At 37.3% G+C, this 27,188-nt stretch overlaps 1 protein-coding gene across 9 annotated transcripts; it reads right to left on the bottom strand.

Moving 5' to 3' along the window:
* Window positions 1-471: 471 nt before the first annotated feature.
* KATNA1 (katanin catalytic subunit A1) lies at window positions 472-22,426 on the bottom strand. 9 transcript variants are annotated; one of them, XM_036415388.2, is made up of 11 exons: window positions 22,298-22,426; window positions 13,819-13,993; window positions 12,134-12,291; window positions 11,772-11,952; window positions 9,240-9,361; window positions 7,994-8,099; window positions 6,523-6,681; window positions 2,671-2,797; window positions 2,052-2,186; window positions 1,609-1,735; window positions 472-828 (listed from the first exon to the last, which is right to left on the bottom strand). In XM_036415388.2, exons 2-11 carry the CDS (start codon window positions 13,978-13,980, stop codon window positions 630-632), a joined length of 1,476 nt encoding a protein of 491 aa, XP_036271281.1. In that variant the 5' UTR covers window positions 13,981-13,993; window positions 22,298-22,426; the 3' UTR covers window positions 472-629. The 9 variants fall into 9 exon arrangements, with proteins under 9 accessions (XP_036271281.1, XP_036271284.1, XP_036271280.1 ...); XM_036415391.2 differs by having other exon boundaries at window positions 22,242-22,399; XM_036415387.2 differs by having other exon boundaries at window positions 22,122-22,379.
* Between the last annotated feature and the right edge of the window lie 4,762 nt (window positions 22,427-27,188).

Genomic DNA, 27,188 nt, shown 5'->3' with positions numbered 1-27,188 from the left:
CATATCCTAAGTCAATGAATTAATGAGTTTCGTTAGAATACAGTGAGCAGCATAGGCTTAGAAGTATCTACTTGCTTATAGTGCAGCTTCTTATGCAGGCAGAATAAAGTCAGGCAAGGTTGTATATAGATATATGTTTTTTCATTTTAAATGCAAAGTGAAATGAAGCATCTTTAAAGATCTCCCAGGAAATGGAGGGAAGGTACCATAACACAGGCAGGAAGGCACACTGGGCTTGGTTCATGTTTCAATTGGCTACTTGTGTAAAAATGTTCTGGAATTTTCAGTTTTCCACTGGCACCCAAGGAGCTAGAGCCAGTCTTATTATCTAGAAGGAAGAGTAACCATGGACGTGGAAGATGCTATACTTAGAAGTGCATATAAAGACAGTTTTCCAAACTAACGGCATCTGTTTTACAACATTTGTAGTAAGTGAAAGAAATCAGGCGTTGTTAAAGTAAAATAAACTGCTTACAGCTTTAAAAAATTGCCTTTATTCAGAATCATATGGTTTAAAAAAAATCTTACCATTATGAAAGTTTAAAAAAATATAGCACTCCGTGCAATGAAATACTACATTTAATTATTCAAATACTTAAGGCAGGTTTCTCACAGTTTACATGTGAGAATTAGCATGATCCAAATTCTAATATCCATTTCTCATATCTTTCAATGTCTGCAGCAGATACTGACTTAGAAACCTTTTTTAAAGCCATTTCAAAATCCTCCATGGTTGTGGGCATGTGCATTTCTTCTCTTGAGAGATTGCGGATTTCTTCTGGGGTCAAACCTTCAATGCGCCTTCTCATTGCCATCAAGGATGCATCCCTAGGTTTTAAAATTTTTAAGTAATATTTTGACTAAATGAAAACCTATTGACTAGGAAAATATATTTCCTACATGTCCAGGAAAAGCTACCTGATCCAATTAGGCAGTTGCTTCTTTCCCCCTCATATTTTGTAGAGAACCTTTAGATTAAAGCACCTCTTTTCTATCACCAAGTTTTATTCTTAATAGCAGCCACCACTTATGCAAAGGGATGGCAACATATGGCTTTTACACACATTATCGGTAATCTTCACAAGAGCCCTAACCTGACAGGCTCACTCTGAGAGGACGAAACTAAATCAAGCACCTTGCTAAATCATCTGAGTTAATACCTGGACTAGAATAAAATTTATGAATAAGCTGGATTAGAGGCAGTCTTTTTTCTTTTTTACTCCTATTCCTGTCACTTTTAGGACATTTCCAATGAAACAGATTGTACTCTACTTGGGTATGCCAAGTCAATTTATTTCACAATTCCTTTTCCTTCATGACAGTATACTAAACAGCTGCATCAAAATCATTTTAATCCAAGACAATTACGGATTTTCTATTTTACACTCACTGTTCTAACATTAGCTTCTTGAACTTGTAGTTTTCAAATGAACTGTATACTTGACCTGTAAGATATACCAGTATTGTACCAGCATCTGCTAACACTAACTAAATACCAGAACTTGTGTCTTTTACTGTAGACTATAAAGTTTGTCTTTATCTTAATTTGGCATAAACACATCATAATTTTAGACCCACAAAAACCTATGCTTTCAAAATAATTCATACCTGCACACGTTGGTAATGTCTGCACCTGAATAACCTTCCATGTTTTCTGCTATACGTGCAAGGTCAACATCATCAGCCAATTCCAGCTCACGGAGACTTATTCGTAATAGCTCCTCTCTGCCTTTTGCTAGTGATAGAAACAAATTAAAAAATGTAAGCCTTCCACATAAACAGTGTGTTATTTTTCTCCAAGTCCACTTTGTATGAGAAGTTTTTTTTTTACCAATTCTTAGAGCTCATTTGCTTAAAAATGTAAGAGCTATTACTCACTGAATTTTACATTTCCTAATACCAAGGCTTTCAGGCTCATATAGCCAAGCCAGTTAATAGAAGGAAAAACGTCTCACATTTGTCTCTTGAAGAAAGTTAATACCAAGTTTTAAAATTTCTAAGAAAAACGAAGAGTTAACATGAGCTTTCTGACAAGGTTCTCATGAAGATACCTGATGGTAATGGAATATAGATTCTTTTTTCAAGGCGTCGTCTTAAAGCCTCATCAATATCCCAGGGAAAATTAGTAGCTGCTAGAACCATAACCATTTTGGAAGGGTCGTCATTTTCAGAAGCTCCTCCAACACCTAAAAGAAGGGGAGGAGAGAGTAAAAAGATAACTCAGATATATAAAATAAACCTCAATTACTTAAAAATCATCACATATTTAGCACAACTTTACAAGGTAGTATAATAGTCAAGCCTCTTTAAAACTTCTAAAACAAACTGGTACATATGTAAACTTTGGTCCAAGAAAAGTTCTTATACTATGCAAACAATATGACTCAAAATACTCAAAAGACCAGCTCAACTACATACTTTTTTTTTATTATTTCAAAAGCATACATATACCTCTCAGGCAAATTTATCTGCATTTATTTCAAATGCATGGCTAAAAATAAGAGAACAGTATATATGCCGCAGGTGCCTGTGAAGAGCCATCATATCTGGCATGACTCCATTGTCAGTGTACCAACTTACTGCTGTCACACTGCAGCCCCCTCGTGGGGAGTTGCGTGGGCTAGCACCACGAGCAGAGCTTGGTGAACTCACGCATATACACATGCCTACCATCCATTTGAACCAGCAGCTCGGCTTTCACCCTCCTGCTTGCTTCGTGCTCCTCAGAAGTCCCTCTGCGACTACAGATGGAATCAATCTCATCAATAAATATGGTGGCCGGAGAATAAAATCGAGCCTAAAGAAAGAAACCATGCAACACCAGGTTTTTATTCCATTTAAAAGTAATTTATAGTTTAGCAACCACAAAAGGGCCGAGGAGCCTGTCACACTGTGTATCTTCCCCTCTTGTCCTACTATTGGGGGAGAGGATAAAACTGGACAGCTAAACTAGTTTCCAGTACAGACTTACTAGAATATTATACAGCACACCTTTTTGCCATTCAATACTAGAACGTTACATATTTACCTGTGAGTGATATAAATACAGGATTGTCCTGTGTACTACAAAAATATTAACAACCGATGGGAAAACATTTACAGATAACGGTTAAGGGTTCTAAAGTTCTAGAAAAAAGTTGGTTAAAGAGAATCATTATCTTAAGTAAAATTACATAGATTCCCTTTAAGGAATTCTAATTGCCATTTTTTTATTTGACAAGAACTTTTTAAAATCCTCTTACATAGTGAACTAGAAGGTTAAATTTATATGGCCCAAGTTTTTTTGTTTGAGAAAAAACTGATATAAAATTTACCGTTTAAACCACTTTAAATTGTACGATTTAGTATATTCACAATGTTGTGTAATAATCACCACTATCAAATATCAGAATATTTTCTTTTTTTTTTTTTTTTTTTTTTTTTTTTTTTTTTTTTTTTTCAACTGTAACACCTAATTTTAATGGTTTACGCACAACATATCTACAGCAGACCTTATTGATTGCTGATAGAATTTAAATATTTTCCACAGAGTAGGTTTTTTTTTCTGGACAGTATCAACCATTAAATTTAATTAATATTAACGTAATTAAACCTGAGTCTAGCTGAGACAGGTAATTGTGCCCAGGAGCTTCTGGTAGCTTCCTGCCCGGTACAGAACTCCTGACTGAGGCAGAGACAATGGGGCCTGCAGAGACACAAATCTTTCCGTAGCCATAGAGCTCAAAATCTCTGGTCAGTGCCAGGACAGACAGCCAGGCAGTCTGGGGTAGGGCAAGTTATGGCAAACTCATGGGAAGTAGAGGAAGATTTTCCCAAAGTCTCCATCCCCCGTTTTGGAATGAGATGGAGAAAAAAAAAAAGCATTTGAAGCCCTGAATATCTTTCACTGTTAATCTATACTTGATTCTACCTTCTGCAGTCTGAAGTACCCATATTCAAGGCTAAACACACAGATTTGTCTCAAGTGGTAAATTTCAGCATAGAAGACACCATTCATTCTCACAGCTGAATATAAAAGAGAGAGTTTAACAGACTCTCAGAGGGGAAGTAGAGGTTCCACAGTGCTGTAGCTCCATTTTTCGGAGGAGCAGGAGAAAGCAGGTAGCAGTGTATTTCTTCTGTAAACACTTAATGTTTTCAAATATCAGAATATTTTCATTGACCCACAAAAACAGCCCTTTTTCCCTTCCCCCAACTTGCAATCACTAATTTGTTTTCTGTCTCTATCGATTTGCCTATTCTGGACATTTCTAATAAATGGGACCATACAGTATGTGGTCTTTGGGTCTGGCTTCTTTCACGTAGCACAATGTTTTCAATGTTCATCTTTACTGTAGCATGTGCAGTACTTCATTCTGTCTTATGGCTGAAGAACACCTCCCAAGTTTATTTTTGTACCTTGAATGCATTCTTCCTCAAACCACAGAACAGGAAAGACTAATCCATTAAATAACAGATCTAGTCAAGTATTAATCTAGTAAATAGCTATGTAAGACTCAATAGTATCACTCTTAAGGAGTCTAAAGAAGCAATTTATTACAGTAACTAAAGTTTCCTTTGTTAATCATTTTTAAAATGAAATATCCAGCTGAAACCAGTTTGGCTCAGTGGATAGAGCTTCGGCCTGCAGACTGAAAGGTCCCAGGTTCGATTCCAGTCAAGGGCATTTACCTTGGTTGCGAACACATCCCCAGTAGCGGGTGTGCAAGAGGCAGCTGATCGATGATTCTCATCAATGTTTCTAACTTTCTATCCCTCTCTCTTCCTCTCTGTAAAAATTCATAAAATACATATTTTAAAAAATAAAAAAATAAAAAATGAAATATTCAAACTTATAGAATCACAGCACAAGAAAGAACTAATTGATAACAGATTTTTCAAAACAGAGCTGGAGTAAACAAACAGCAAGTTAAAGGTTAAAAAAAAAAAAAGCCCAGCCTGGCCAGCGTGGCTCAGTGGTTGAGCATCGACCTGTGGACCAAGAGGCCGCAGTCTGATTCCTGGGCATCGGCCTGTGGACTGAAGGGTCCCAGGTTTTATTCCAGTCAAGGGTACATGCCAGGATTGCTAGCTCAGTTCCCAGTGGGGGACATGCAGGAGGCAGCTAATCAGTTATTCTCTCTCAACATTGTTGTTTCTATTTCTCTCTCCCTCTCCATTGCTCTCTGAAATCAATAAAAATATATTTTAAAAAAGAAAAAATGCAATTTAGCACTTTGTCAAAGGCTTCCCTCTATAAAAAAACAAAACAAAACAAAACAAAAAAACAGTCAGTTTTCTTGAATATAAACCCTACATTAGAAAATATATAAAATAATTCATAAAAAGCAACAGCTAATATCTATGAGCCCTTATATGTCAGGCTCTGTATTAAGTAATTTGTGTGTATTAGCTTGTTTTACCCACTAAACATTACAGGGGTAGGTCCTCTATTATTGGCCTCTTATACTAGTAAATGAAGTAACTGAGGATCAGGAAAGGAATTTGCCCACAGTTAGCCAGCTAGGAAAGTGACAGTGGTGGGATCTGAACCCATGCCATCTGACTCTAACAACTCCCACATTTAGTCATTCACTCCCTATAACATTTTTAAAGGCCTGGTTATTCTGGAATACTGGCAATATAATTTCCCCCACCACCCTGCCCCAAAAGCTAAGGGAAAACTAATTTTCCAAAATGATCTCAGAGGTTCATTAGATTCCTACTGTGGAATGTGCTATTAGTAAGCCATTGAGAACTTCTTAGAATTTGCATCCTGCCTAATAGATTTTCAAAATTGAAGGAATAATAAAACAGAAATTGAAAACAGAAGAAGCCTTTATAAGACATAACCTGAAATTATGAGAACATTTGCTGTTTTGTTTAATTCTAAGCCTAGGAAGGAAGATTTGGTGTAATATTAGCATGGTCCCAGTTCTGTCCACCAAGAGTAAAAATGCAAGTCTTTGTCACTATCTGCAAATAAGAATGTGTCCTCATACTTAGAGCAGCACCGCTTCTTAAATGGGACAAGACTGAAATAATCAGTAAAGCTTAGCAAAGTCTACTGAATTCAACTCAGAAGCTGTTAAATTACATTTCTCCTACTGATACTAGATTAGTGGGAGCAGAAGAACATAAAAGAAACTCAAAGTATGGAGCAAAGAACTTAGATTGGAAGTGATCTAAGTTCCACAACTACTTATGATTTTCACCTTTTTGCATTAACATACTGTATTTACCATGTTATAACTACGCCTATTGATTTTGAAAACACCATTTCAAATTCCTATAGCAGATTAGTAAATGAAATCCCATAATGTGAGCATGCCCATAAGCTAACGGAGGTGGCTTTTCCTCTGGAGGAAAGGGAATGACGAGCAACTCAAGTCATTCACAGCAGTAAGATTCTAGCTTCAGGGGCACAGGATCATACTCTGGGCACAACGTCATTCTTCCTAGCTATTCTACACACTGGAGAGAGTGACAACTCACTTTCTCCCCTTTTAGAGGTAAAGAACCAGAGCTGTCTCAAACATTCACCATTTCGAACAGAAGGCGAACAAGCTTCTCAGACTCTCCTCTGTATTTAGAAGTCAGCGTTGATGAAGAGACATTGAAGAATGTTGTCTTGCATTCTGTAGCTACTGCTTTAGCAAGGAGGGTCTTTCCCGTGCCAGGTGGGCCAACCATCAACACTCCCTGTTGGGAATGGAACAGCGTAAATGGAGGATTTATCTGTCAGTGTTTTAATTCACAAGAATTCCATTACTAAGCATCACTTTTCAACCAACTTACATATAATATTCAGACAAAAGACAAATAGAAAAGTAAACAGAAGTATACTTTATCACAAATTTACTTTATCTATTACAAAAGTATAAGAAAGCATTATTTAAAATATGTAACTCAGAATTAAGAAGAAAATATAATCAATATTATAATACTGATATTACAATATTATATTCTACCACAGGTATTGTTATAGTATCTGGATATATTTTCTGCTAGTCTTTTTGCTCAAATAAATTAGTTGTTTTTTACATATTTATACTCAAAGAATGTTTATAATTTTTATCTTGCTATCATTTCACATTTAAAAACTTAAAATTGCCCGGCCGGCCTGGCTCAGTGGTTGAGCATCAACCTATGAACCCGGAGGTCACCAGGGATTTCCAGTCAGGGCACATGCCAGGTTGCAGGCTGGATCCCCAGTGTGGGGTTTGCGGGAAGCAGCCAATCAATGATTCTCTCTCATCATTGATGTTTCTATCTTTCTCTCCCTCTCCCTTCCTCTCTGAAATCAATAAAAATAAGTAAGTAAATAAGTAAATAATAAAGACTTAAAATTAGTGCTTAGCTATTAGCATATTTTCCAAATCTAAGAGTTTTTGACAGTCTCTTTTCAGATCGACCCATGACCTTAAAAAGTGCTTATTAACCCTTTGCACTCCGAACCATTCTGGACATTGGCTACCAGCTACTCGACGCTACTTTGCAGCGGACACGTGCGTTGAATTAACTCAATTCCCCGTAATCACTAATAAACTGCAATGTCCCCCCTGAGAGGGGACATCCGAGTGATATGCTAGAATTCCGATGTCCCCTGAGAGGGGACAGCGGAGTGCAAAGGGTTAAATATAGATATGCCTCATTCTTAAGAAAAGTATCTTTAATAGATGCAAATATGTCTTAATTTCTTAAGAATAGGATACAAGTTTGCAACATGACACATAAAATAGTGTTTTTACATTAGGCAACTTGTTTATGTTTGCAAATACTACCTCATTCTAAATCTGCCATGTGTTTAACTTTTCAAGATCATATTGTACTTATTATTCTGAGAACCTAGAAACAGTTTTTGGTCTAAACAAAATTCTGAATAACACAACATACTGTTTTTAATTTAAATTTTCTTTACTTACTCTACTACTTTCTCTCCTCACTTCACCTAAAACAGATATACATAGCAATGTACTGGCCATTCACTTTGACCATGCCATAATAAACTTACTTTCCACGGTCTCCTGATGCCCTTAAAGAATTCTGGCATCCACATTGGTAATACCACGGCTTCCTTAAGCAACTTTTTAGCTTCTACCAAATCAGCAATATCATCCCTGAAACAGAAGATATTTTATAAACCACCTTTAGAGTATATATTTAATTCTATGGAGTTGTTCTTAAGAACCCTTGGAAGCACGGGATCTGACATTGCTGACAGAATGCTCTCCTCTGGCTCTAGTGAACTAAGACACTGAATGAGGCGATGCCAACCATATAAAGAGCACAATCTGTACTTTCAGTTTTTGTCAGTGATGATTCTCAGCATGGCAAATGAGAACACAGATCAATAGGCCCACTCAAGTATTATTAGGCCATCTCATTTTAAATTCCTGCTCTGATTGATGCTCATTCCATCAACTTCATGATTTAAAAACAATGAGCCCATTTTTAAAAAATCATAAAAAATAAAAAGGGCATAAAGTAGAGACAGGTTGCAATACTGCTACTTTGCCCCCAATTCTATGAAGAGGTAGTCACCAAGGATAAAGAGTATCATAGAAATTGCTATGAAGTTGCAATCACAAAATTACCACCATTACTATACACATAGTATTTTTTGTAATATATTTTTATTGATTTTAGAGAGGAAGGGAGAGAGATAGAAACATCAATGATGAGAATCATTAATTGGCTGCCTCCTGCAACACCCCCACAACCCAGGCATGTGCCTCAACTAGGAATTGAACAGTGACATCCTGGTTCAGTGGTCGACAAACTCATTAGTCAACAGAGCCAAATATCAACAGTACAACGATTGAAATGTTGAGAGCCAAATTTTTTCAACTTAAACTTCTTCTAATGCCACTTCTTCAAAATATACTTGCCCAGGCCGTGGTATTTGTGGAAGAGCCACACTCAAGGGACCAAAGAGCCGCAAGCTGCAGTTTGTCCTGGTTCATGGGTTGAGGCTCAACCATTGAGCAATACCAGCCAGGCCACACATAGTTTGAATGAAAGTTCTGTGATCTTATTCCCATTCTAAAATTAAGATTTTCATTTAATAAAACATTATTATTTTATTAAAAAGTCTCAGATAAAAACTTGGTACAACCTGAATTAATTTTGCATTATATGTAACACTCTCATTGCATAGACTCTGGTTCTATTCCCAAGGACTGATCTTCAATGCATGCCCACATCTCCATTTTCTATCCCAAAAAGCATCAACAGCACCCCCCATTATTATAACTTACCATCGAACATTGGGATTCTGAGAAATTATATCTCTTTCCAAAGCTTCTACTAAGTCCTTATCATATCCAGTACTATCAAATTTATTGGTCTCTGGTTCTGTCACTGCAGCAGGTGATTTGTTCTACATCAGGACAAAAAAAAAAGAGCTTTTGATTGACTCAAAAATTGTATTTTGTTTCTGTGAGTGAGAAAAAAAATTGGAGTCAAGTGCTATTTTTTAAAAAGCTAATATAATAGTACAATAAGGGCAGAATCAAAGACTAGCAGTCATCCTTCTGCATCAGAGTTTCATCCTCAATATTTAATTTTTATACAAAAAAGTATGACAATGGTGTTAAAAACAAAAAGATTATGCACATGAACTGATGAGAATAAAAAAAATTAATACTGAGATTTGCCGGGACCGGTTTGGCTCAATAGATAGAGCGTCGGCCTGCGGACTGAAAGGTCCCGGGGGTTGCGGGCACATCCCCAGTAGGGGGTGTGCAAGAGGCAGCTGATCGATGATTCTCTCTCATCGATGTTTCTAACTCTCTATCCCTCTCTCTTCCTTTCTGTGAAAAATCAATAAAATATATATTTTTTAAAATTAATACTGAGATTAACTGTGGTCACTAGTGAAACTCAGATATGTGTGATATTTGTCTCAAAGCTTCAGAAGAGATAAGGTTAAAGACAGACGGATTATTCAACTAAGACTATGGCTCAATCTTTAACCAGTCCTTGTTAATGTTCTTTAACATGTTAAGTGCCCAGCTTGTTTTGTCTTCTGGATGGAAAGTACAGTATCAGTCACTGGTGACTGTTAAACATCCCTTTTCACTATTGCTACCCCCCCTCCAAAAGAGACATCTCAGTCCTTAGGTGAGATCCGCTCCCATCCTGTGATGTCAGTCATTAGGGCCAAAGATCCAAAATGTATATTAAGTATTCCAGGGCACGATAGCAAACTCATAGGGCACTTGAAAGATATTTAAAACAAAAATGTTTAAATTGTTGACAGTGTTACAGATGCCCCCATTTGCTATTTTAAATTTTTGAAGGAAGGATGGCAACAACTGTTGAACACTGGATGAACTGTCAACTCAAAGTAGTTCAGTTTTCTACATGAAGAATACTAATTCCTTTCAGAAATGCCATACTTTAGAAAGCTAGGTTTTTTACTATAGCTGTGATAAGAGATATAATGGGAAAAATCGATGTGGAAGAGGAATAAGAATGTCTACTCTGCCTGCAGGGTCTAGAAATCTAGTGTCCAATAGGTGTTGATAGGACATAAAGTTCTTTGAACCTAACTTCCTCATAAATAGTAGGTATTCTTTTTGTCCTAGGAGTGCTGTGGAAAAAATTGAGACACTTATGAATTTTATGAACCAAAAATTTATGAAGCTCTGCGTTAGTGTACATAATCATTTACTCGATCTTGTATTAAGATTATTATCCCATCTCCATAACATTTCATTGCCCATAACATGATGATTTGTCGATGGTGCTCTCTACAATCAACATTAACGTCTAGACTTAATCCATATTTATGATATTCATAGTCTTACAATAGATGATTAAATAAATCTGTTGCACAATTTACAGACTATTCAGTATCCAATACTAACATAAAAGGTATAAGAAAGGCATTGTTTAACATTTAAAAGAGGAGGTTATCTTTTCTTCTAAGTATTTAGAAAGTTGTTATTCACTCAGATATTATCTGCCAAGAATCTGTTCTGTGCTAGCAGCTGTGGGGGTAGAAAGAAGACACTGTCCCTGACTACTGAAAAGTGCACAGTAAGCCCAGAAAGATACATATGGAAGACACTTTCTAATTCTCACTTTCTTTTCTCCCACAGAACATAGTGTTGAGAGAATGTTTGTAGCCAAAGCAAAACAAATTCAAGCTAAGCAGAAAGGAGAAACAATTCTATAACAGGTCAGGAAAGAGAAGTTATGGCATTTCAAATTTTGACATTTTTTAATAGGATTTTATTGATTTAGCTGAACTAGTACAATTCTCTGTAAGTATACACCTATGCAATAACTTGCTCTAAATTAACATGCTAACAGCTACCAGGAGGTAAAAGAAAGCAGCGAGAGATTTTTTAAATGTAGACTCCTTTTGGATGCTCAAAATAAAGTTGAAGATGGCCAATTAACCAGGATATAACTCCCTGGGTTTAAAAACAATTATTTTAAAAGCTGACAAAATTATAGACACAAAATCCAAATCCACTGTCTCAGTTAAAGGAGTTAGTTAATCTGGAGAGTGCCTGGAAGTCTGTCCCTTCCCTCATTCCCGGCCCTATGCTTCTCTTCCATCAGCTGCTCCTGAGCAGTAAGTATCCTTTTAATAAGCCAGCCATCTAGTAAGCAAACTGCTTTCCCTAGTTCTGTGAGCTCCTTAGTGAATTATCAGGCCCAAGAAAAGAGCTGCCATCGTCTGGTAGTTTTAATGACTAAAAAACATTAAAATTTGTAGTCTTCATTTTTAAAGTTAAAAAGTAACTTTTTCATTTTTGAAAATCAGTAACATTTACCTTTTCCTCTCTTCCTTTATTCTGTTCTTTCTTTTCCCGGCAACGCACAGCTTTCCCTCTGTCATTTTGAAGGTTGTGTGCAGATGGACGGTGAACTCTGACAGTTGTACTTGGACGGTTACTGTGTGCTTTAGGGTCACTGTTTTGAGAAGATTGGCGTTTTCTAGGACCTGGTGAGGGTCTAATCAAACACAGGATCATTAAAATCATAATCAACCCCTGGAGTTGGTCCAAATAGAGATGAACACAAATAGTGTATGAGAGTCCATAAACTAAAGAGGTCAAGGCAATTACTGCATACAAGAGTGAATAAACTTTCTTTTCCGCCAAAGGCATGTCTTTCTTAAAAGGTCTCTACTTACCTTCGTTCAACAGGTACAGGCAAGGACCAGACTTCTCCCTCAGAAGCAGGAAGCTCATGTTGTGCAGCTTTCAAAGGAGAGCTGTCTAATTTAAAGCTCTCTAGTGTTTTCATGATATCCTTAACATGCTTAGCTTCCACATTTATTTCCTGCCACACCTGATAGGAGAATACAGATATTTATATTTTTATAAGTAATAAATCACTGTCAAGATTAAACTATGCCTTTTATTAGAGATGTTAGAAACCTCCACTTTTGCCCTGGTCGGTGTGGCTCAGTTGGTTGGAGCATCATTCAGTACACCAGAAAGTGGTGGGTTTGATTGCCGGCCAGGGCACATACCCAGGTTGCAGGTTTGATATGTGGTCAGGACACATGCAGAGGCGGTTGATTGATGTTTCTCTCTCTCCCTTCCTCTTTCTAACTATCAATTTTTTAAAAAGAAACCTCCATTTTGACATCAAATATTCAATAAATCACACCAAGATATTCTGTTAAGATTTTAATAATGGTTCATTAATTTATTATTTTTAATTGCAGAATTAATTCTGATAAAATGAATTAAATATTCTTGCTAATTAAGCCATGTTACTGACTTATGGTTTTTATTCAAATTGCATAACAAATTAAAAAGTTAGATGTAACTTTAAAGTTTGGTAAAATAATATTTTTTAAGCTATACTTTGATGGTTTTTTTTATGCTATTTGACAATTTTTAAATGCTGATTAGAATCCACTAATTTCATAATTCACTAGTGGATTGCAATTTAGCGTCAGAAGACAAATGGCTCGATTCACATACAACCAAGATGTTTGCTTAAAAGTGATCTTGACTCAATTTAAAACATATATATATATGAAACACAGAAATTAAGTTGTTAATGTTTTGTCTTAAAACTAAATGACTTAAGTATCTTTACAAAAAAGCTTAGACTTTTAAAGAAAAAGTACCTGGCGACAAGTAAAACTCCTTATGAAATACTTTCCCCTTCCAGTAACATCAGAGATGTGCAGAGGCAGATTTAGGAAAAGAGGTTACATTTTAAAAAGTAGGATATTTTATCTTTTAAAGAAATTAAGGACAAATATGGGATACTATTTTTTAAAAAGCAGTTCAGTAGAATCCAACGGATACTATTCTACCTAGAAGACCAGCTTAAAAATATTATTAATTTCTGTAACATTTCTTTTCCTCTGTGACATAGTTGAACCTTATTATAAATGCCACCTTCAACTGTACCTATAAGTTCTACAGTTTCCACCTGTGAATTTCTATTGGTCTTCGGTGACTAATGTTCCTCAAATGGAATTCAAGTATGGTCTGTTTTATCCTGTTCTATAGAAAATATGGTATCCGTGAGATTCAGGTGTCATCTGAAGTTTTGAAAATGGCTTAATAAAATCAACTCTAATTTTACCAGATAAAAACATGATCTAGAAAAAAAAATTGAAAACCATTACTTAAAAAAATTAGATTCCAGCAATTGAAATAATTAAATAGAGCTTATAATACTGATGATGGTGAATATAGACTATTACTAATATAATAAATCAAATTTCAACATTATATACAAATCCATGTAACAAATGATACCCTCGCAATGAGTAGCTGCAAAAAGCACTGATAACTGAAATCTCCTGAATACTGAAAACCATTTAAAAGATACATAAGTCGTGATTCTCACCTGTTGCCATTTCTGCTGGAGGTACGTGTCTTTGACTGAGTATAGATACTTGTTCATTTGGTCAAGAACTCCCTGATAATAGACCATCGCAGAGTCATAGTTTCCCAGCAATGCATATTCACGAGCCAATTTTACATTCTCACTAATCATAAGAAGACTCATGCTCACATGTAAGCTAAAAAAAAAAAAAGAAAAAAAAAGAAAAAGAAAAAGAAACATTTCATATTATATGTCTCTTAAAAATAAGTACTAAAAGAATTTTTTAAAAGTATACTTTCTAGAATCATTGATTGGCTGCCTTCTGCACACCCCACACTGGGGATTTGACACAACCTGGGCCCTGACACACAGGTAGGGTTTGGCTTTGGGAACTAAGGAATTTCTTTGTCTGCAGCAAAGACGAAGATGGCAGACTCTGGCTGAAGTCTGCAGCGAAGCAGTGAAAACACAGCTGGCAGGCTCCGGCCAGAGCCACGGCCTGGGTGCTGGAGGAAAACCGATGCTGGAAGCCAAGGAAAGGAAGGCCCATTGCACAAATCTCTTTGTGCAATGGGCCTCTAATATATATAAAAGGCTAATATGCAAACTACCTGCGGGAGTTCAATTGCTCACTATGACATACGCTGACCACCAGGGGTGGCACAGAATGAAGGAAGGCCCTGGCTGGCAGCCAGCAGCCAGCAGCCAGCAGCCAGAAAGAAGGCCCTGGCTGGCAGCCGGAAGGCCCCAACTGGCCCTGATCACTGGCCAAGCCTAGGGACCCTATCTGTACATGAATTTTGTGCATCTGGCCTCTAGTCCTAAATAAAATGTTAGCTAACAGTGTCTTTTTCACTCCCTCCGTCTCTCTTCCTCCTCTTCCCCTTCTCCATGATCAGGAAGACTTATCCCAGGAATGCAAGAATAACTTAAGATCAGAAAATCCATCCTTACAATTCCTCACACTAATAGACAAAGGGACTTCACACAAGAATGGGTAGAGAGCATTATGGACAATTCACAGAAGGGAAAACTCAAGCGAGCTAAGAAGTACAGATACTATCGGGTCTAGTAATAATTAATGTCGTTTTTAAACATTTGTTTAAAATCTTGCTTGGCGTTGACTTGTATTGACATAACCTTCAAACACGTGGTATCTACAGAACGTGTGAAGTGCAATCAACAAGTTTTGCTTGAAAAAGTTTGTGTTTGGTTTGGTTTTTGTTGCAAAACTAGGGCTAAGAAGATGGCGGATGAAGAGCATATTCGGCACTGCATGCTTTACGAGTTCCAATTAGGAAGAAAAGCAAGTGAGGCTGCAAAAAACATCTGTAGTGCTCTTGGTCAAGATGCAGTTAGCGCCAGAAAATGCCAGCGTTGGTTTGAGAAATTTCGCGAGGGAAATTTTTCGTTAGATGACAAGAGTGGTCGAGGCCGTGTGTCCAACTTTGATCAAGAAGCTCTTCAAGCTCTTTTGGTGCAAAATCCTCAAATTACCCAACAAGAGCTTGCGACAACTTTAAATTATTCACAAAAAACAATTTCCAATCAATTGCGTGCACTTGGCAAAGTCCAAAAGTTTGGAAAATGGGTTCCTCATGAGTTGATGGACAACAACCGTAATCAAAGAGTCACAATTTGCAGTTCGCTCCTCTCTCGTCAAAACCGTTTGCCGTTTTTAGAGCAAATTGTTACCGGAGATGAAAAATGGGTGCTGTATGTTAATTTGAAAAGGCGGCCTCAATGGTTGGACAAAAATGAGGCTCCGCAGCCCACGCCAAAACCTGACTTGCATGCGAAAAAAGTGATGTTGTGTGTTTGGTGGAATTTTAAAGGAATTCTTCATTATGAACTTTTACCATCTACCCAAACCATTACAAGTGCAGTGTATAGTGCCCAATTGGAAAGGTTAGCCCAAGCTTTAAGAGAAAAAGAACCCGCGCTGATTAATCGGAAGGGCGTAATTCTTCACCACGATAACGCACGACCGCATACTGCAAGAATCACTGCTGAAAAACTGCGCCAGTTGGAATGGGAAGTTCTCCCTCAACCTGCATATTCTCCTGATATTGTCCCTTCCGATTACCATTTGTTTCGTTCTTTGCAAAACTTTCTTCTTGGAAAAAAATTTAATAATGAAGAATGCCTCAAAAATGCATTGACCGAATTTTTTGCATCAAAATCACAAGAATTTTACAACAGAGGGATTAAAATGCTTCCTGAGCGTTGGGCACAAGTAGTATTGATAGAAAACAACGGCAACTATATTGTTGATTAAATTTTGTTGTATTGTTTAAATAAATTCGATTTAAAAAAAGTATTAGCAAACGACATTAATTATTACTAGACCTAATAGTAACAGATGAATGCAAATAAGAACAGAAAGACACACCTTTTACATTTACCAGATTTTAAAAAATAACAATAAATCCAATAATATTCAGTATTTCCAAGGATTTGGGGGAGGGGAGGAATCTGCACATATAATTTGTGGGTATAAACTGGTACAGCCATTTTGGAGAGCAATCTGGCAGTACTAAGGGGAATTATGTATGCATACATCCGATGGCCCTGCAATCCCACTCCTCTGTAAATTCCACAGAGAAAGTCTCACACAGATCCAGTAAGGGACTTGTTTAGGGATGTTAATGACATTAATTGTTTGGGAAATCAAGGAGTTGGAGGCAATCTACCTAGGGAAATGGATTAAAAAAAAAAAAAAAAGTGGTGGATATATACAATGGAATACCACATAGCAGATGGAAGTAAATTTTACAAATAGCATCATGGATAGTTCATCAAAATACAAGGTTGGGCAGAAAAAAATCTTATACACAGAACAAGATGTAAATTCTAATACATTTTACAAATTAAAAATAAGATACATCTTCCCTGGCCAGGTGGCTCAGTTGGTTGAAGAACTGTCCTGAAAACCAAAGGGTTGCGGGTTCAATTCCCAGTCAGGGTACATACCTGGGTTGAGGGTTTAATCAGAGTGTGTATGGGAGGCAGCCCAGTGATATTTCTTTTTTCACTTCAATGTTTCTCTTTCTCTCTCCCCCATCCTCTCTCTCTAAAATAAAAAATCCACGGGGTGAGGATTTTTAAAAACGCCATTATTTACTTATATGTGCTATATAAAACATTTTTTAAAGGCTACATAAACATCTGAGAATATGTAAGTATATAAGTGTCTGTGAAGGATAAGATAGAGAAATATGAGTGGAGAAAGAAGATAAGAGTAGGAAAGAAACAACAAATACAAAAGAAGAGCCTTCCATCCATTGATCATCACAGAGGCCTCTGAAAAGGTTCACAAGGACCCTGCCTCCCAGTAGCCATACCTATGTGTAACCACCTCCCCTTGAACGTGAGCTTATAAAAAATAGAACATGCAAAAATAACAGAAGGTCATTTCTGAGGTCAGACTGAGTTCCACGGTGCTCTCTTGCTGTCTCTTGCTGGACCTCTCTAAGGGAAACCAGCACCTTGCTGAGAGCTGCCCCGAGCAGAGGCTCTGCATGGCAAAGAGCTGAGGAGGGCCCCAGGCCACCAGCCAGTGAGGCACTGAGGGCCTCCCTCCAGGAGCCCCGAGGAACTGAATCCTGCCAAGTACTACAAGCCCACAGCCTGGAACGGCTCCTCCCCATTGAGCTTTGAGATGACTACAGCCCAGATACCTTGATTACAGCTCATGAAAGACCGTCAGCAGTACCCAGCTAAGCCAGGCCCGGAGCCTGACCAAGGAAACCATGGGTAATAAATGCTTGTTTTAAATCACTAGGTTTAGAGTAATTTGCTGCACAGCTATGAAATGAGGTCTATAAGTAATTCAAGGTTGGGCAACTGAGATCCAAAAGAAAAAGAAAAAAATCCCATGATCTAAATAACAACTCTGTGGAGTCACTTAGGTAATATTCTATCTTAATAAAAGCTCCATGACCAGTGATCACGGCTTTCTGTTACTCTGTGTGGCACACAGCAGATAATTAATCTTTAAATGAACGAAGAGTGCCAAGTTTTTGTCTTAACTATTAAAATTTCCTACCTTTGTCCAGCTCTTTACCCTCAGCAATAGCATTCCTTGACCCTCCAATCAGCCGTCAGAGCTGTGCCTGCCTCTGCCCTGAAACTACATGCATGCCCCACAGTGACACCTGGTCTAGGCAACAGAGAGAGGCCGGCTGGGGCCAGCTGCACAGATCTGGATGAGCTTGTATATCAGGCTCCTCATGCCTTTTCTCTGCTCCCTCCCTCTTTCCCTTAATAGACTTTCTCCTGATCTTTCTTTCCTTTTCCCATTTAAAATAACAAAAATCTAAATTAAGTTGTTACTTATATATGAGCAGTCCTCATTTTTTTTTTATTTTTTTTTTTTTGGGGGGGGGCCATGAGTCAATGGCCTAAACATACAAATGCACTCCAGGCCTTCTTTGAAGGTTCTGTGTTGTGAATATTTCCTTCTAGTCAGATAAAATTCCTTAGGAGCCAACCGACTCTTTCCCACAAACAAAAATGAAAAGTCAATCCAAGGCCACATTAACAAATGACCTGAAAAATTCTTGGTTATCAAGGAAACAACGTGTTTACTGAAAACAGTATCAAAATATCCTTAGTTGACTAAATGTTAGACAAAAATAATTCTCCCTGTTCTTTTAGTAGTCTCTAAACCAAATACATTATTCTTCTCAAATAAATGTCAGCACTGTAATTTGATATTCTCCAACTTTAAAGAATATATCCTTACCACTACTAAAATGACACTCAGGAGGACAGAAACTGTGTCTAACGACCACAATATCCGGTAATAAATGAATTAATATATTTTAAGAAAAGCCCATAGACCAAAATTTAACCACCATTAACTGTAAACACTACACACTGGCTCAATTAATAAAACACTTATAAAAATGAGACTGTCCAGCCCTAGCTGGTTTGGCTCAGCAGATAGAGAGTCAGCCTGAGGACTGAAAGGTCCCAGGTTCAATTTCAGTCAAGGGCACATGCCTAGATTGCAAGCTGGAGCCCCAGTGGGGGTGTGCAGGAGGCAGTTGATCGATGATTCTCTCTCATGGATGTTTCTAACTCTATCCTTCTCTCTTCCTCTCGGTAAAAAAAAAAATCAATAAAATGTTTTTTTGTTTTTTTTTTTTAAATGAGATTGTCCAAAAATTGAGACTCTTGATTTACAGAGGTCATTAAAGAGAAAAATAACCTTAAGTGGTGATGCCTGGTTTATCTCACTACAAACTTTTCCTTCATGTAATTCTATCAGAACTTCCCTTCTTCCCTTTTCTTTTTTTAAAAATATATATCTTATTGATTTTTTACAGAGAGGAAGGGAGAGAGATAGAAAGTTAGAAACATCGATGAGAGAGAAACATCGATCAGCTGCCTCCTGCACAACCCCCACTGGAGATGTGCCTGCAACCAAGGTACATGCCCTTGACCGCAATCAAACCCGGGACCCTTCAGTCCACAGGCCAACGCTCTATCCACTGAGCCAAACTGGTTTGGGCAGAACTACCCTTTTTCTTACATGACTTGAGTATTTATGATTTAGTTATACTCATTTTTTTAAACTAAGTACGATGCACCATGAAATTTTAATTCAAGTAATACAGAGTCAAATTTTTAAAAATTAAACACTCACTGCAAAATTTCTAGCAAACTTAATTCTGATGAGGTATAGTGTCTCCATAAAGAGACTTAAAGTGTCTTTTTTCCTCTAGGATTAGGGAAAAGAAGTGATCAAAGACACTGAAAAAGGGGCAATAGATCCAAATATTTGAATTCTAAGATTTCTCTTCTCTTCCAAAACAACAAACTCAGAGCCTTCCCTATTTCATATCTAAAAAGGATACCTTAATACTAAAGATCAGAGCAGAAATAAATGACACAGAGACTAAAAAAAATGCAAAAGATCAATAAAAAGGATAACTTATTCACTTAATCTTTAAAAGAATCTTAGGGCTCCACTTATACTGTAGTTTTTGCCATAATGTCCATAGGTCATTCAAGAAATATTTACAGAGCACCTACTGAGTTTCAAGGAATTTAACTGAAGACAAAAATAAGACAAAATGAGACCCTGAAATCCTTATAGTTTAGTGAAAGGGCTATCATTTTATTTATTCCAGGTGTATTTTTCTTTGCTTAGCACAGATTTAAAAAAGCAGAATCAATTTTAAAAATATCTGCAAAACTGATGTCCTAAAATACAGATAAAGTTCAATCATGTATTTTCCTAAGGCATTTCAGTGAACCAAATGTATGGTAACTTTAAATGTGACAATACAATGTTAAGCAATTTTCAGTATGTTCATGTCTAGAATATTAAAGCAACCATAATGCTAATTGACACTCAGTCACTGATGATTATGAATAAACAATAAATGAATGACCCATGACTAATTATAGCATGACATCCATTTTTCTTACTCTTATAATCATCATATGATAAATACCCAAGAAGCACAAGAAAGTTATTTGTATAAAAAAAGCATTGAAGCTCTAACCGGTTTGGCTCAGTAGATAGAGCGTTGGCCTGCGGACTGAAAGGTGCCAGATTTGATTCCGGTCAAGGGCATGTACCTTGGTTGCAGGCACATCCCCAGTAGAAGGTGTGCAGGAGGCAGCTGATCAATATTTCTCTCTCATTGATGTTTCTAACTCTCTATCCCTCTCCCTTGCTCTATGTAAAAAAATCAATAAAAATTTTTTTTTAAAAAAAGCACTGAAAAACAACCTGCTCAGAAAAAAAATACCCATATTAGATATGTATTTAGTAAACTTCTTTTACATTTACCTTGAACAATGCAAAAATAAATCAGTGAACATAATTTAAATGTAATTTAAAAGCCATATCAATAAACACTATGAGCATAATCTATTTAGCATATTATCAACACTGACCATTTTGATCTGATACACTATATCTGTTTGTTTGTCTATTAATCCTCACCTGAGGGTTTTTTCCATAGATTTTTTTCAAAGAGAGTAGAAAGGAGGGAGAGAGGAAAGGAAGGAGGAACATCTATATAAGAGAGACACATCTGGGGGTTGCCTCCCGCCTGAGCTCTGAGTTGAGAATGAAAATGATACACTATCTTTTAACCAGTTAGGTAGCTAAGAAAAAAAAGGAAAAAGAAAAGAAAGACGCAAACATTGTTGTACACAGAAATCCAACAGTTAATACAGTAAATTCTACAAGATCCTCTAATCCTGGGTACTTGTCAGAATTGTGATACCAGGTTCAAAATGAGATGCAGACTACACAGTATGTCTAGTACTGACTCTATAGAAGGTAAGCGCTTGTTGAATAACCAATGCCATAAAGGAACCTGGTGTAGCTTTTCGTGGCCTAGGATTGTTGGAAAGCTGACCGGCACTGCCTTTTGTTTAAAGCCATAAACCGGGCCGCACGTTACTAGTATTAACCCAGGAAAAAGAACGCTGCCGCTGTTTCTGGGTGAGAACGCTCTGATCACAAAGAAGGCAGGGCTGCATGGACACCCGTGGGCATGCATGAGCCCGGCCAGAATCCTTCCGGACACCTCAGTGTTCCAGCATTGTTACTATGTGGCCGAGACCCGTGGCACATTCCAAAAGGCTTGGGAATGTTTTCAGCAGCGATGGAAGGTCTGATTTCAAAGAGGAAGAAGACATACGTCTTTCAAGAGAGAAGATGTAATACAATTTTAGTAACTGACGTAAAATGGGCACTTCGCAGTTCAAAGAGAACATTATTATAGATCAAGTAAGGACTTGAGAGCATCCGCTGTAAGGCACTTCCAGGTCCACGTTTATCTCTAACTCGGACGTCATGTACGATACCATAGGAACCAAATGTGTCGAGGGGTAACATTTTTAAAAGACACCAACTCTACACACAAAAAGGGCTATGATCTCCTTATAAACTAAGTAAGAAATAACCATCGCAACGATGTCACACCAACCCATCGGAAGTTTTTCTAGGGCGAGGATTTCGGGGACAGGAGGGTGGACGGATTGGGGAGAAGATCCGTCAACAAGTGGATGAAAACACGTTCTCCCGGCCAGAAACTTCTCTGACGGCCCGGGTTTGAGATGGGGTCCTCGGAGCGCCCCCGGAGTCCCCGCCGGGCAGAGCTGCCAGGTGAGGGCGCCGTCCCCGAAGCCACAGGTGTCCCCGACAACAGCAAGGACCCCCCGAGCTCCGCGCGGGCCGGGGCTGGCTCCCAGCAGGATGCGCAGCGGCCTCGCACCCAGGCCCCGGCGGCCCCCTCGCCGACTCCGCCACGGGGCCCGGGGGTCCCCACGGCACCAGGAGGGCGCACACTCACCTGCGGAGGCCGAGGCTCCTCGGAAGCCGCCCGCCGACAGGTGGAGGGACAGGGCGGAGCGGGGCACCGGGCGCGGAAGGAGGGCTCGGCCCAGCCCCAACCACCCCGATCGGTGCTCACCGTCCCAGCAGCGCCGGGTCCAACCGTCGCCGGGCCCCTGCGAAGCTCCAGCTCACCGGGAATTTGAAGGCAAACTCGCCAGGGGTCACTTCCGGTGCCGGGGGTGGCCTCGGCGACTTCAGCGCACGCGGGGCGACGCCCCCGGGAGCGAGGACGCCCGGCGGCGTGCGCGCGCCCGGCGCGGAGTGGGCGGGGCCTGCGGGGGCGGGGCGCGGGGGTGCGCCTGCGCAGTCCTCGTCGCCTCCTCCCGGCGGGGCTGGGATGTCAGTTGGGATGGTCGTGGTTTAAGCAACTACCACGTCGCGTGCTTTTGCCGAAGTATTTGCTCCTTTTTCCCCCTCCTACTTGATTTTCATCGTATTCCTCAGAAAGTAAGAAGTCAAAGTGTCTTTTTTTTTCGGGTGAGTGTCAAAGGTCAGACAATTCGTTTGTGACAAATTCTGTTTTAGAACCAAATACTCAGAATTTGGCCGGGGTGCTTGTCACGACACACCATGGATAAAATAGGGAGTTGGGTAAACAGATATTCAGACACGCTGCTCGGTGAGATTTTATTCTCGTGATTTTTTTTTGTTCAACGATCTTTAAATTATGTTTGACGATTTACAGATACGCACTGAACAGAACTGTGCTTCCTCAAATTTGTCTCCTGTTAACGATAGGTTTTCCTTTAGGAGTGCACGGAAACTAAAAGTCTAATTTTAAAGCATCCCAGTAACTTAACAGACTTAAAGGCGATTCAGTCTGCAATATTTATTGAGCAATTATTATGTGCCAGACACTGTTGTAGGAACGGGTATATTTTGTAGTCAACAAAATGACGTATTTTGTTTTTAAAGTCTTATAAAATTACCAAGTAGGTAGAAAATAATAGTTTTGGTATGGTGGATAAAAAGCATTTCACGAGGTACAAATGGGGTTATCAATCAAATTAGTAACAAACAATGGGAATGAAGATGATGAATTAAGAGAAAAATGTACAAGATAAAAATAGCTGAATTTCATGACTGATTGCATGGGAGATAGTCAAAGTACAAAATGACCTCCTTAAATTGACTTGCGAATTAAACACTAATACATATTATACACTCTATTAGGGTAAGGTTCAGCAGCGGTAACAAATGGGTACAGTGTTTGTTTTTTTCTAACTTTCTGCGGTTGAGACTAGGCTCGATTCCCAGTTAGAACACATGCCTAGTTTTAGGATTCAGACCCGTGGGGGAATGTAGAGGAGGCAACTGATTGATGTCTCTCTCTCAAATCAGTAAAAATAAAAAATAAAAAACATTAGTCAACAACTCCACGTTTTAAAAACTGGACTCAAATGATACTAAATGCAGAGATTAAAAATTAAAAAGGTTTAAATCTGTAATCTAAAGGAAACCTTTAACATGGAATATTGTCTTTATGAAGCCATTTTACTGGCTCATACTAACTTCGTTCAGTTTTCTTTAACCTAACTAGGTATTATTAATTTTATATATTTCTTTAATTCAAAAGCATCAAATTTCTAATGATAAACTTTCTGAGAATAAAATTAAAAAACTTTTGAATAAAAATAACATACTTAAAAATTAGCTTTCCACACATAATTTAAAGATTTTAATTTTGTTTTGTTTTTTATTATCCCAGCAAATGTTACACTAGATAAAATGATTGGGGAAGTACAAATAGATTAATTAAAAACACAGACTGATTATTCATATCTACTACACTCAAAAGTATGCAAAACAATTTATATTGCAAAGCTGTAATTTCTTTTCCTAACAAAGCTTTATTTTATAAAATTGTAGTGTTGTACTGATTCAATTTTAATACAAAATACTTATATACACAATACAATATAAAAGTAAACTGTGGTACAGTGCCTTCCACGAAGGGATATATTAAGGCGCTTTACAAATATACTAATAGGTTGACCCACATTACTTTTTTAGATTAAAACAAATAGTTTCATTTTAAATACCAAATGGATTTTATTTTTGTTTATTAAAGAAATTATCTAAAAGTACCTTAGGTAACAGCAGCAGCAATATCTAAAAATCCTCCCATTGTATTTTCTAATTTCTAACATATTATTAAGTCAGAATAAAACATTTCCACTCACAGTTTCGCACTTTGCAACAGCAGAAGGTAATCACTTTTTTAAAAAGTCAATCTCAAAGTGACTTCTTAGTCATACATTCTAGTTTCTATTACAAATAAGGTAGAAAAGATACAGCAATAGGGCCTGCCTTAGAATGTCACTGAACAATACATAACAGTATCTACAATTTCATAATTATAGAACACTTTATAAATACTATTGATATGCATAAAAGTGTAAGTATAACAAAAACAGATTTTAACAAGTAGGAAATTTTTTTAAAAGAAAACATGTATAACCAATGTTTTCATTCCATTTCAATTGAAAGCATATAGAATTTTGATGTTCTCATTTTTTGGTCAGGAAGCACCAGATTCTATATGGAAAGAACTGGATATAGTTTGGGAGTAAGATAGCTAATCAGTATCTCCAAACTATTAAAACTACAGATACCAAAGGCTTGTACATGGCTTCAGAAAAACACAAAAAGGTAATTTGAAAATATAAAATTTGTAGTATCTGTTATATTTGAGAAATAAGGGCAAACAGACTTTGTGGGGAAAGAGGGGAACGAGATAGCACCTTAGTTTTCCTATTACATACATTTAACAAAGTTGGTTTTGTACTGTACTACAGCATAATAAAACTACTAAATGGAAATTTAAATGTGACTGAAAAAGCCCAAGAGCAAGAGGGATGTCTTAAAATTTTGAGTACTGAGCTAAAAATTCTTGAACTATTTTATTTTTAAAGAACTAATAAAATGTTCCATGAAATGCAGACTGTCACCTCAAGTGCATTTTCTTAAAATTGTCTGATTAGAAGTCCTTCGAAAATATTTGTCAAATCTGTAGAGCCAACCATGTCAGTGCCCTTACAAGGGTGTTTAAAATGTCTCAGTGCTGTACCAGGCATTCATAGGGTTACTTTATCACATGGTATAGACCTTTTCCATCAAAAATCATCAATGTTTATACAAGATGTGCTAATCTGAACACTAACCAGTAAATTAAAAGCAAATTTCTTAGTTTAATATATCAGTGTTCTTATAGGACAGAGGTCTTTAACCAAGAGTTTATGATGTTTCAACATGTCCAGAGCCCCTAAAACTGCACACATTTTATGCATTGTGTTGATGTCCATTATTCTGGGAAGAGTTCACATGATTTCATCACATTTTCAAAAAAATCAAAATGATCCTGAAAGACCCATCCATTACATAGCGTGTTGTGCAGTGGTTTCAAGCTGAGCTCTGAGAGCTTATCTATAGAAAATGAGAACTGTGCGCTAATCTTCTTTGCCCTCCCCGGTTCAACTGAAATAGCTTTGAATTGATATGATTTCCATAAGCTTTCATATAAAAAAAAGCTAAAAAGTCTGAAAATCACTAAAATTATGCCTCTTATGCACAATTATTTTGATAAAATTCCTTATCAGTGGAACTTAAGAAAAAGAAAATATAAATTTTACTAATATAAGAATAGAACCCTTTCCCCATCCTAAAAGATAAGTTAAATATAGTTTGGTATGAGAGCACAAGTCTCCTTGTAACCTAAGCCTATATAATAGGAATGTTGAAAAACATATTATTTAACCTTAAAATAGGTTAGGAGGACTTGAATTTCTACTAGGACCACTATGTAACTTTCTCTAATTACTAATGGCCCCTAAATTAAGAGTTAATGATTTTTTTCATCAATCAGCCCATAGGGAAAATATTGCCAATAAACAATCCATGTATGCAGCACTGTGCTGAAAAGAGGAAACCTGCAACATTAGTGATGACATAATGAAAACTGTCACAATATAGAAAAAGTACCGTTCTAGTGAGTATCCAAAATTTCTAATCAGTTTCATATGAAACTGAAATCTCTGCTTAGGATGGTGGAAATTACTTTTAAAATTTCAAAGCAAAGATATGGAAAACCTTAGCTTTTAGTATAAGAAATTTTGATTTATGGCAGCTTTGTTCCCCTTTTAAAACTGGAAGCAGCACAAACTGCAAATATTGGAATTTTTAATAAATAGATGCAAATAGACATGTAGTATATAAAATGAAAAGAGCAGCCCTCATACTTGATGAAAATATATATCCACAAATATAGTCAGGCTTCTTTTCTAACAATATTTTGATGTCTTTTCCAAGATAACAATGGATAGACTGCAGAAGAATATGCTTCTGTTAGTGGTTTTAATTTCAATAGCAAACTAATTTCTGAATATAAAGAAAGAAGAGCAAAAAGTCTTCTAAGAGTAGTAATCTAAGATGTACAGGAATCTCCAGAACAAGAATTTAAAAAAAAATTCAAGGACTGGTATTCTGTGATATAACCTTCTGACTGTAATCATGTAATACATCAACCCAAATAATAAAAAAATTTCATATAAGGCAAAAAACAAACAAACTAAAAAACCCACCTGGAAGCAGCATTAAAATTACCAATATGTAAAGAAAAACGGTAGTGCTTTGTTTCCTTTAATGACAGTAATTCTTGAGAAAGAAATGCTAGATTAAATATTCCACAGTGAGAAGTAAATGAAGTTTATCTATTTTTCCCTTCTGATGAGCATCCTGTTTCAACCCTGTCGCCCTGTATTTCTTAGTTCCAAGACGTGAATTATACAAATTATCATTAGCCTAGGAACACTCACCACCATGATGGCTTAATTTTGATAGCTTATTTTGTACCAAAAACAAGGTTATGGGAGTGGGAAGGGAGGAGGGGGGACTTTGTAAATATGGGGTATATTTCATATTTGGTTAAAGCAAAATAAAACTAAAATTGTCTTTCAAAAATTTTTCAAAAACTCTTGTCTTTTAAAATGATTTAACATATGTACAAATAGATACCAGGCTTCTC

This window comes from Pipistrellus kuhlii, unplaced genomic scaffold (genome assembly GCF_014108245.1).
Source record: "Pipistrellus kuhlii isolate mPipKuh1 unplaced genomic scaffold, mPipKuh1.p scaffold_m20_p_5, whole genome shotgun sequence".
Lineage (NCBI taxonomy): Eukaryota > Metazoa > Chordata > Mammalia > Chiroptera > Vespertilionidae > Pipistrellus > Pipistrellus kuhlii.
The sequence above is the reverse complement of the archived record's forward strand: the minus strand, read 5'-3'. Positions and strand labels throughout refer to the sequence as shown.

What these genes read in the sequence shown, in the direction of transcription:
- KATNA1 (XM_036415388.2), bottom strand. Translation starts at nt 13,980, where the DNA reads ATGAGTCTTCTTATGATTAGTGAGAATGTAAAATTGGCTCGTGAATAT. An exon ending in TTCGCCTTCTGTTCGAAATG is followed by an intron (nt 2,798 to 6,522) that starts GTGAATGTTTGA and finishes TTCTTTCTTTAG; the next exon opens with GCTCGATTTTATTCTCCGGC. An exon ending in GCTGCTGGTTCAAATGGATG is followed by an intron (nt 2,187 to 2,670) that starts GTAGGCATGTGT and finishes CCCTTCTTTTAG; the next exon opens with GTGTTGGAGGAGCTTCTGAA.